General features: G+C 43.6%; 1 protein-coding gene across 1 annotated transcript in view; it reads left to right on the top strand.

Moving 5' to 3' along the window:
• Positions 1-12,396, top strand: part of LOC124595787 (transcription factor collier) — a 480,633-nt gene that overhangs the window by 424,893 nt on the left and 43,344 nt on the right. The window contains exon 9 of the mRNA XM_047134679.1: positions 10,595-10,749. Coding sequence (XP_046990635.1) covers positions 10,595-10,749 — 155 coding nt within the window. The remainder of the gene's footprint in view (positions 1-10,594; positions 10,750-12,396) is intronic.

Here is a 12,396-nt window from a genome sequence, read left to right as displayed (position 1 = left end):
TTCTTCTGAATTCTCGTTTTAAGACACTGGGGATAAGAAACATCATGTCCGGAATCGCCATTTTCGTGCACTAGGAATAAACATCTTGCAATATGTCTGAAATAGTGGTTATAATTTACTTTGTCTGATAATGATTACATTTGTTCAAATGGTTCAAATGGCTCTGAGCACTATGGGACTCAACTGCTGAGGTCATTAGTCCCCTAGAACTTAGAACTAGTTAAACCTAACTAACCTAAGGACACCACTAACATCCATGCCCGAGGCAGGATTCGAACCTGCGACCGTAGCGATCTTGCGGTTACAGACTGCAGCGCCTTTAACCGCACGGCCACTTCGGCCGGCGATTACATTTGTAACCAGCTTCTAATATACCTGCAGTGCCGAATGCTTAGCGACAAACGACACGCAGATCGTCTTGTGGCACATCGGGCACATAGTGTGTTGTGGTCCGCCGTTGGTCCTCAACGAATCACTGCATCAGCGGTTAGCATTGATCATGTTACCACACACTCAGCAAGCAATAAAAGAAACTGAGGAGAATTTTTTTAAGGGCGATTATACTTCATCGTGAAGAAATAAAGACTTTAAGGTTTGCCGGCCGAAGTGGCCGTGCGGTTAAAGGCGCTCCAGTCTGGAACCGCAAGACCGCTACGGTAGCAGGTTCGAATCCTGCCTCGGGCATGGATGTTTGTGATGTCCTTAGGTTAGTTAGGTTTAACTAGTTCTAAGTTCTAGGGGACTAATAACCTCAGCAGTTGAGCCCCATAGTGCTCAGAGCCATTTGAACCATTTGAACTTTAAGGTTTGCCAGCGGCTTTTGAATTCTGTGACAGGAAAGAACTTGTAAATCAGCTGATGTTGTTGTATTCAGTCCGAAGACTGGTTTGATCAATCTCTCCATGTTACTCTATCCTGTGCAAGCCTATTCATCTCGTAATAACTACTGCAACTTACGTCCTTCAGCCGGCAGCGGTGACTGAGCGGTTCTAGGCGCTTCAGTCCGGAACCGCGCGACTGCTGTGGTCGCAGGTTCGAATCCTGCCTCGGGCATGGATGAGTGTGATTTCCTTAGGTTAGTTAGGTTTAAGTAGTTCTAAGTTCTTGGGGACTGATGACCTCAGCAGTTGAGTCCCATGGTGTTCAGAGGCATTTGAACCATTTACGTCCTTGAGAATCTGCTTACTGTATTCATCTCTTGGTTTCCCTCTACGATTTTAACGCGTCATTCTTTCTTCCAGTACTGAGTTGGTGATCATTTCAAAATACTATATTCTTTGCTTGCCTAACTATTTAGCGTCCATATTTCACTTCCATTGATGGCTACACTCCAGCAAATAACCATCACAAAAGACTTCTAACACTTAAATCTATATGAGAGTTAACAAATTTCTCTTCTTCAGAAATGCTTTCCTTGCCATTGACAGTCCAGACGATAATGAATAGAAACACGAAAATGATAAAAATATCTGAGCTGTAGTGTCACAGAAGAATGCTGACAGTTGGATGGGCAAACTGAGTAACTAATGAAGAGGTTTTTTATGATGCATAAATCTGCTCCAGATGTCTTGACAAATCGTCTATTCGGATAAAATCGTACAAACGACCCGGTTTTCAAGACGTAAATCTCATTTATAGGGGCTACAAAAAAATAAAAAAAGGAAAACCTAATGAAGGTTCTTCACAAAATTAATTAACGTTAACAGGCCTCATGTAAATGTGAATATCAGAGTATATCTTGAGGCATGCCTCACCCGCGCAGGGTCTCACATGCTTCTTGATAAATTTGCTTTTTTTTTGTTTTTTTAGCACCTGAGATTGGGATTTACATCCTGTAATCCTGGTCATATGTACAAGTTCATCCGAATAAAGAATTTGTGAAGTAAAATTGGAGCGGATTTATTAACGATGAAAAATTTTAGCAACAGCTGAGGATCTCCCGGAAAGAGTATATTGTGCTAATGAAGTGATGGTGAATGGAGATACTGAGGAAAGAGTTTTGTGACACAAGTTGATTAAAGAAGTGATTGGTTGATAGGAAACACGCTGAGGTATCAAGAAATTGTTAATTTAGTAATGGAGAGTGGGAGGTAGAGAGAGAGAGAGAGAGAGAGAGAGAGAGAGAGAGAGCTAGACTTGAATGCAGTAACAGGTTCAAATGGATGTAAGGTGCGTAGGTCTGTGGATATGAAAAAAGCCTCGTACAGGGCAGACTAGCGTGGAGAGTTGCATCAAATCAGAGGCTGACGACCAGACGTCAGCGGAGAGGCTTGTTTACAGTCTGGTGCGGTGCAGCCGTAGACTGAACTGCGTGCGCCGGCCCCGCGGCTGCCTGCGGGAGGTGGCGAGTCGTGATGAGCGGCAGGCCGGCCACGCGGCGAAGTCGTCGCGCGGATTGCATACGTCGACGCTGCGGGCGCAGACACTTCCTTTTTCCGCGCTGGCTCCGCGGCGAGACAAGGGAGGCCGGCAGCGCCACAGCGGTGCGGGACGTCTGAAAGGACCTCATTACTTTTGCCGCTCGTAAAGTCCTTTCATCCGGGGCGGCGGTGGGCGACGGCGGGCGGTGGGCGGCGCCAATCCCTCGGCGCCTCCTTCCCGGCCGGGACATTCTTATCGATCGGCGCGGTGTCCTTCCCCGGCGCCCGGCTGCTGGCGCCCTTACTGATTTCTCTCGGCCGCCGCGTGTTTCTTTCTGTTAGCCGATGGATTTGGGTGGCCATAGAGTGACGTGCGTCCCGCCGCACTACCGCCCCCATCCAATCTCATCCGCCGCCCCCGGACGCCTCCCTCCAGCAGCGGCCACTCATCGGCGCCGGAGTCCGCCGCCGCCGCATGCGTACTGGGAGACGTCAACAGCACGCGGAGGCCCCACGTCTGCTGCTTGCCATCACTATGGCGTCCGTGAACTGCTCTGTACACATTCTGTATCAACCTGCCGCTGCAATTCTCCCCTGTATTTCAACCTTCGTACCCTCCTTGACAACTAACAATACCGAGACACACAACAACGGTTCAGCAAACAAACAGTTCCACCAAAATTGCTCTTTGACTGAAGGAATAACTCTATGTTGCTTCCTGTAAGACGCTGGCACTACGTTATGTTCTTGACTGAAATATACTTTTGTTGTATTTTATACACAGAAAGAAAAAATCGCAACGCTAAAAAATAACTAACGTAAAGTAATGAAATTTTGGGAATACATTTGTCTGGGTGACATATTTAAATGCATAACATTCCAAAGGTCACTAGGTAATGTAAGTGCGAGAGAAGCCATTGCAAATGTGGAATGCTGGTGGTTAACAACCCGTGTAACCGCCAGAATTTTGAATTAAAGCATGCAAATGTGTATGCCTTGTGTTATACAGGTGCCAGATGTTAGATTGCGGGATGGATTCCAAGCCTGTTGCACACAGGAACGGATAATGCTGTTTGTGGATGACGCTGGATTTGTCAACCCATGATGTCCCGTATCTGTTCGATTGCAGACATGTGATCGAGCAGGCCAAGGCAACATGACGACGCTCTGTACAGCATATTGGGTTACAACAGCGGTATCTGGGCGAGCGTTATACTGTTGGAAAACATTCCCTAGGGTGCTTTTCACGAATGGCAGCACAACAGGTCGAATCACCAAGCTGACGTACAAATTTGCAGTCAGCGTGTTTGGGATAACCACAAGGGTGCACTTGCTGTCATACGAAATCGCACCCCACACCATAACTCCAGGTATAGGTCCAGTGTGTCTAGCATGTAGACAGGTTGGTTGCAGGCCCTCGGCTGGCCTCCTTCAGACCAACGCACGGGCATCACAGGCACCGAGGCAGAACCAGTTTTCATCGGAAACAACAACAGACCTTCACCCTGCACTCCAATGTCCCGCCTGACACCACAGAACTATGGTGGTGGTTTCGGGTCGGTGGAATCCACGTTAGAGAGCGTCTGCTCGGAGCTGTCCTTGAAGTAACCGATTTGTAACAGTTGTGTCACTGTGATTCCAACTGCAACTAAAATTGCTGTGGCAGACGCGCCAGAACCCTACGCCGAACACGATTGTTCCCCCTCTCGGTAATACCACCGACCGTTCGGAGTCCAGTCTCCTTGCGATAGTACATTTTCGTGACCATCACCGCCAGCAATCATGTACAGTGGCTACAATCCTGCCAAGTCTTTCTAGAATACCTAGGAAAGAATAATTAGCTTTCCGTAGCTCTATTTCACGAATGAGTGAGTTGTTAATAGTGGCGACTTTGACGTCTTAAAGGAATTGCTGACTGACACCAGCTCACAACGTCCAACCTCAACGCTCACGACCGTTACAGCGTGTATTTAAAACAAACTCGATTTACATCCTCATAGCGGCGCTACTAGCTCCGCTTATGGTGCGAATCATCATCTTTAGGATTTTGAAACATGCCTACCAGTGTCCGTTTATGTCGCACAGCTCCTTCCTGGTATTGCGATTTTTTCCCGTTAGTTAGGACATCCAATATTTACCACAAAAGACGTTTCTTCGACTGACAGTAAGTATTTTTTTAACGCCCGGTTTACAGACTGAAACGTATTGCCCAAAAATTTGTTTCCTAGGCTTAAATTTCCAAGGAAGATTGGGTTACAGCGACAATATAGACGTTAGTTGCTTTTTATCTGGTCGCAGAATAAGAATGTAAAATAATACACTGGTGTCGAATGTCCTGCAGGAAAACTAGCATATCTCAAGGAAATGCCCAACGGAAATTGTACTTTGTTACGCTCTGGGTCTTTCCTATACACACGTAGCCCATACTCTGAAAAACTGCCGCTGGTAAAGTAGCAGAATCATGCCTCGAAAGTGACCGAAATTGTGTATCAGGATTCTGAGATCGTGCTTACGAATAATACCCTCTAATTTAAAAGAAACATATACAAATTAGTATGGCACTGCGATACTGCAAAATAAGGAGTGAAGTTGGAGCGTAGTCTCACATTCAAAAATCATTGCCAAGAAACAAAGCAAAAATTATCCGCCCGGAACAACATCATACGTAAACTTACTGCCACCACCTACGTCGCACAGCCAAACGTCTTCCGTACATATGCCTTGCAATTAGGCTTTTGTACAACGGAATATGCAGCACCAGTGTGCCGAAATTCCACAAACAGTGCATACAGCGTTGAATGAAACTGGATGCATTGTGACAGGCTGCCTATAACCATCTCCTGGCACAAAAATTTATCAAATTATAAGTACAGCACCATCTGACACCCGCAGAAATGGAGAAAAAGGAGCAGGAAATCGATCACAGACACGCCCTGTTCGAACATGAACCACAAAAACCTACGTTAAGGTCAAGAAGGAGCTTCAATCGCACAACGTCAGCAATTTCATCAGCAGCTGGAACTCGACGGACAGAGCTGTGGCAAAATTCATAAAGAGAGTGGGTTGAGGAGAACGTCAAAGAGGAACCTGCCACGGGATTTCATCTGGCGTGCGTGACATGGAAAGCACTAAACCGAGTCAGGACATGAGTGCACGATGCTAAACCTCAGGAAGTGCAGATTCATGAGTGAAGACGAGTTCAGTGAGTGTTGTGACCTGGAGGATCCACAACATCTCCTGGTCTGCAGAAACCTATCCGATCCTTCAACAGCATAGGACCTAAACACAGCAAGTGATACGGCCACCAAGACAGCAGGTCTGGAGCTTACTGCCCATCTAATAGAAAATCAGTAGTGTCTTGCAGAATTAGTTATTAATTTGTTTTACTCTTTTGTATTTTTATTTATTGTACTTTGTTTTTATTATTTTGTGTTACCTAAGTCGTGGACACGTAAAATAAATAAGTAAATCAGTAATAATCAGTGCATTAAAATGGCTACATTAATAAGTAAAAGTAAAATAAATCTTATTCCGCTGTAAGAGTGCCTCACGCATCATAGAAACTCGTTACTTTTTCCTCCTATCGGTAAACAGTGATTGATGTTCTCATTAGAAACAATAATGCAGAAATTATGTGCTAGCGGAATATTAAATTTCAAAGGCGTTCCAAGATGTGTGTAATACAGATAGAGTAAAGAGAGAGAACACAAACGTATAGAGACAATTTATTGACGCGGTTTAATGGAAATTAAATTTATGCAACGCGTGTCGGTGAAACATTCAGTTTTAATAAAATCTCTGCCTACCATAATTAGCTTTGTTCATTTAATGTCTTGATTTGCCGTCGTTTTTGCGTCGTAACCTGTAGGTAGGGCCCTACCTTAGTTAGTAAGGTTGTCTCACCCCATACACGTCAGCGACATTAGTACAACTGCACGTTGGTCGTCCAGCGTACTACTCCCTGACGCTCTTCACGAATCTTGTGCCTCTTCTTCATTTATTTCACAATTGGCTCTGCCACACAAAGACCTTGTTACGTCGTAAATGACTGTGTTGCCTAACATACAAGTCAGTTTGAAATTTGGTAGATTTCTATAACCTCTGTATGGCTCGACGATATACAGTAATTTTTTCCGCCATTTGGTTTCTACAGACAAGAGAACATATTATAAATTCATCACCAATTTCAGATCAGTGAACTTCGTTGCAGGCTTTATTACTTCCGATCGACCAATTGTTATAAAGTCTGTTCCTCTCGGGCGGTTCCTAGTTAAAACAACTAATGTTACTTGCAAGGTTTTTGTGTTTCCATTTACACTGCACAGGCTTTTAAGCATAACCTAAACCCGTTTCCTCAAGTTAGGTACACTCACTGAAAACAATGGCTGGGGAAAACATGACAACCGACACAGTACTGAGTAAGTTGTTACGCTGTCAGTGCTGCAAAAGCTAACATAAACTAAACAGAGGCGCTGCAGTTACTTCGTTTCATGTAACAGAAATTTGTAAGTTTGAAAACAGGAAAGCGTTTAATGGTACGAAAGTAACAGGACGCGTCCAGTATACGCATGTTACGAGCTAGGCATCATTTACAGAATTAATTGCGATGGGAACATTAAAATCGGTATGATGTCGTTTGTGGTTGCTATGCTTCTTAATGTTGTTTATTTATATCCGGAAGCAATATATAAACGGATCACATAAATATTTGTACATGGCCGAGATCAACCTTATAAAACTACTATCTTCATATCAATGTACGACACTGGGGTGTTTGTACCGTTATGAACCGTGCATTATCACCAACTAAGTTAGTGTCAACCCATAGTCAACAATTAGACGAGGACCTCATTACCTCACATTGATCTGAAAATGATCTTTTAATAGGGTTAAAACCGGTCATATGCGAATACACACTGATGGGCTAAAATATTATGACTTCTGCCCACCAGCAGATTCTGTGTCGCCTCAGGCGTTGCGTACACGTAGTCCGTTAAGGTAAGTATATAAAGAGAGCAGAGACGAATAGGAAACCATTCTAGCGACAGTACGGGCCAGAAATGGGGATGTCCACTGACATAAGCGACTGGAACAAAGAGCGGAGTATGTACTGGCGCCTCGAAACGAGCATCTCGGAAGCGACGAAGTTGGTCGGCTGTTCTCGTGCTACTCTCGTTTGCATCTATGTGAAGTTGTTGAAGGACAGTGATACCACGAGTAGGCGACAAGGTGCTGGACGTCCATGCATCATGACACAATGTGGAGGTCTCAGACTTATGCGCTCTGCAGAGCAGATTAGTTGACGATCTGTGACAGATCTCACGGCAGAGTACAATGCCATTCGACTAATATTCGTAGACGCAAATGTCTTCTCTCTCGTACAGCACAATCAACTAATTGCCGTCCAATTCTAAACCGTACAACTGCCTTAAGGAAAGCGCAGTGTAGTGATAATAAGTTTGTACCTGCCAGTACTGAAAATGAAATGGCTGCTGGCTTGAAACGCAAGTGCCGACGACCTGCAGACTAGGCCGACAATGCTTCCTGCGCGCCGGAAACGCTAGGGGAGCGGCCGTTGTGGGGGCGAGGAGGGGTGGGCGAGCCGTTGCTATGGAGACGACGCCGCCGGCCATAGCTGGCGGCCGATGGATTATGGCTTCCGAAAATAACTGCCAGCCATAGTTAGGGAACCAGTACGCATCCTACGGAACGAAGTTACCGACGTTAGATTACCGAGAAGAGCGGATCCGAATGTTCTGTTTAAAAGGAAAGCCATCTCGGGATCTCGAAATTACGGTTCTCATTCTTTTATTTGTAGAAATTACTCGTTCTACAACTATCATCATCCATAATAAGAGGTTCCCCTAGCAAACGTGCTTCAGAATTCCTTCGACACTATTAGCAGATGATTTTTTTTTTTTTTAATTTACCATAACAGGTCATTACTACACATATTGATTATAATGACCATTTAGCAGTACACAAACAATACATAAAAAGCAGAAAATAGATTATACTAGTTAATGTCTTATGTAGAGACAAAATTTAGGAACAATTACTTGAAAAACACTATAATGAAGAGGCTGACTAAAGACAGGTGGCAGCTTCCCTGACTGGATGTTTTTAATCATGAATTCGAGGTTTACATCAGCGGTATAACACAGGAACGACGAATTTGAAATCTAGTTTCATTCTTTCACTTAATAAGCAAATAAATTCAAGAGATAAGTGACTTTCCGCATTTTTTCCTTTTGTCAAGTTTTTAGCTATAACGTTGATTTTCCACTGTACTTTTACAATTCCACGTTAGCAGGCAGCCTCCCTGGTCACATACCTTGGCTACAACGTAATTATGTTAATTAATTCAAACCTTATTGGTCAAATCTTTGAGCAGCGAGAAAATACGTCTATTTAGAAATTGCACAACTGATTTTTGTCCCAATTTTCATAGCCAGACGAAGAGTGGGAAATGAACAAATCAGGTATCAAACTGACCAGATTTAATTACTTGAAAGTAAACAGATTTGTTAGTGATCTGAGGGAAAATTGTTGTCCAAAGTTTTGTAGCCCAGCAGAAAGGGGAAACAGAGAAACGGTGTTTCAAATTGGCCACCATGAGGTCAAGCTTGGTAATATCGTGGCAATGAAGGAATACTTAACTAGCGACTTGAGTGTAAATTGAAGTATGCCACGAACAGATGCTGCTAACTATGTAAATGAAGTGTCAAAAACCTCACCTCTTCAAGGCCTAGCTATTTTGCGTATAAAAAGTTAGATTGGTGTAGAAATTGTGAAATTATTTTTTTCATGTTGAAAAAGTAAAATAAATATCATGTTACAGCATAGTTTTAATCGTCTCTGGTTTCTACTGATCTGTATACTCTTAATAATAATGGAATGTCGATCGATATTTAAATATATTAGAGTCATTCTTTCTGAGCTAAGTTTGTAAATTTAAAAAAATGAAAAAATCGTTTAAATGTTTTGTGAAAAATTTCGCCTAATAGGAAGAAATAAAATACACAAAAAAATATTTTACGCCCCTCATTTGCTGTTACATGATTTAGAGCATCATTCCAAGACACGTCAAATATTTCTGTAATCTCTTTTATTTATTACTTTTAGAGAAATCATTTCACAGAACATTTTAGCGTTATATGAATTATTCCCCGAGCGCGTCATGATAATTTCGTTTCTATTTCCAGTTTTGCATACCAGTTTGTAAAACCCTTCTATAATCGGGAAGTTAAACAATCCATACCTGAAAAATAATGCAAAAAAATTTGAATCTAATGTATAAATGTGCTCTATATGCTTTATACAGATAGGGAAATACATGTTGTTGGTGGTGAGAGTCCGTGAGCTCATCTGACTATAGCGGTTATCAGTCAACGTCCACACAAAGTTTGTGTATTGACTATAATCGTTTCGACTATTTAGTTATTTTCAGTAGCCCATTATGCTTCTTGGCCGATGGTTGCGTCAGAACGTAGAAGGAGTGAGCATCCTGTGCATCTCCTCAGTGATGCTACTAGATAGAGCTGTCTACGTTTACAACTACTACTGACACAAGACAGTTTCTAGCAGTGTTTACCTGAATATAAGTTTCTTTCCTTTCTTTTTTTTCTTTTTTAGATACAGTGCTCGCTCTTAGTCAAGAAAATGCAAAGTGTCTATCTCATCATTTGCACTCGTGAAACATGACAACACACGGATTTCTACTTCAGTTAGCGAGTTAACTTTTAGCGTCGATACTGAAGCATAAGACAATTTTCTTTGGCACTTATTGTGATGTTTTACGGTCTTCTGTCTGCCTTGTTTACGATAATCAATTCCCTGTATAACTCATTCAGTGTTACCATTTAAATGTGTTTCCATTTACAATTAAGTAAATTGCTTCCATAAGGTGTTACTTTCCGTTTGTGAACAACTGAACCGCAAAGTCTAAAAAGAGTTGCTTTTATTTACTGCTAATATGAAAATGTGTTTGTTCTGTCATACGGGTCGCATGCTGCCTAAGATCACTTTTGGACTGCCTTCACTGAATACAGATTCTAAGTTCGTGATAGTTAATCGAGAGGAGCGTTAAACTCACCGACGCCAGATTCTCTCGTGGCAACAGCTTCTTGAGGTGTGTCCAGGGCTCTCGGCAGCCGGTGTCCCGTACCAGGCGCGGCGCCTTATCCTTATCCTGTGACGGCCGTCTCTCACTGTGGTACACCCCTGTCTCATAGGCTTGTACCCTCCCCTTCCCGTAGCCACCCCCTGCATCAAGGCCATCAGTCCGAGCGAAGGCTGGACGTCCGGGGGCTCCACCGTCATAATCATCGGCGACAACTTCTTCGACGGTCTGCAGGTCGTCTTCGGGACCATGCTCGTATGGAGCGAGGTAAGTGGAGTCTAATGCTTACTGCTAAGTACGGTGTATAGGTGTAATGTTAGTAGCGAAAAAACAAGTGTATTTCTTTCTATGAGACACAATAGTGACCATGTCTAGGGGTCTGCGCGAATGCCGAATGCACCCGCAAAAGTAAATATATTACAGTTCAAAGGATCCTGTTGATATTATAATATGGTTTTCATTTACTAATATCAGTTGCTATCGATGTATAGGACTGCATGAAGCGACACCACGCGGCGGTTGCAGGATAGCTGAAAACTTGCAGTCTGCATCTATTGGATTTTTTTTTTTTTTTGCTGAAATCTTATTCTTCACGGATTCTGCAAAGCATGGTCGCTGACTGCGATGCACATGTTCTGAACTCTCAACACTTTGTTGTAGTCGAGTCAGCTGCTGAAGACTGCATGGGAATTAAAATTATAGGAACTGCGTCAACAATTTTTTGTATATGTGAACCATGGTGGCTATAAGCAAGTAGGAGCAACTAAATGTAAATTGACATTTTGGCATAAATTTTGTTAGTTTCTTATGACAGGGAAAAAAGCAATTACGTAATGTAAAAATTAGGTACTAGGCTTCTTGGCATAAAGAATGCCTTAAACACAGCAAACGATCATAGTGTTGCATGTCTCTCTTAGATGTAGAAATAAAATTTATGCAAACAACTTACGCGAATGCAGACGGGTGACGTCGTCAACAATCGCCAGTATTTCGACAGGCCACCACAAAATTTCAGCTAGCAAACGCTGTGCAAGGGAATTTAAAACGTCGGTTTGCAGAGCAATTCCGGAAAGATCACACACACACACACACACACACACACACACACACACATCAAAAAATGTTTTACATCACCCCGGTTCCCAGAACTCCTGAAGATGGACGTTGACTGTGGATATTGTATCACAGACACAGTCCCTTTGACTGTTCAGAGATGTGACTAACCCCCCCCCCCCCCCCCAAAGATGTAAACAACTATGCATGAGCAGCGCCTATTAGACGGAGGGGGTCCGACAGCCGATCAGTTCCAGTCATTCCACCAGGAAGGAAGTACACGGCTCGTCTGTAGTTCAACCATGCATAGATGGTCAATACCGCGGTTCGATCGCGTCCATATTGTTACTTTGTGCCAGGAAGGGCTCTCAACAAGGGAAGTGTCCAGGCGTCTCGGAGTGAACCAAAGCGATGTTGTTCGGACATGGGGAAGGTACAGAGAGACAGGAACTGTCGGTTACATGCCTCACTCAGGCCGCCCAAGGGCTACTACTGTAGTGGATGACCGCTACTTACGGATTATAGCTCGGAGGAACCCTGACGGCAACGCCACCATGTTGAATAATGCTTTTCGTGGAGCAACACGACGTCATGCTACGACTCAAATTGTGCGCAATAGGCTGCATGATGAGCAACTTCACTCCTGACGTCCATGACGAGGTCCATCTTTGCAGCCACGATACCTTGCAGCGCGGTACAGATGGGCCCAACAACATGCCGAATAAACCACTGTTCACCGTTGAGTGTCGCACATGCCTTCAATCAGAACTCGTCGGAGACGTGTTTGAAGGCAATCTGGTCTGGCTGACGCCTTAGACACACTGTCCAGCGAGTGCAGCAAGGTGGAGGTTGCCTGCTGTT

The sequence above is a fragment of the Schistocerca americana genome, chromosome 1, assembly GCF_021461395.2.
Source record: "Schistocerca americana isolate TAMUIC-IGC-003095 chromosome 1, iqSchAmer2.1, whole genome shotgun sequence".
Taxonomy (NCBI): domain Eukaryota; kingdom Metazoa; phylum Arthropoda; class Insecta; order Orthoptera; family Acrididae; genus Schistocerca; species Schistocerca americana.
The sequence above is the reverse complement of the archived record's forward strand: the minus strand, read 5'-3'. Positions and strand labels throughout refer to the sequence as shown.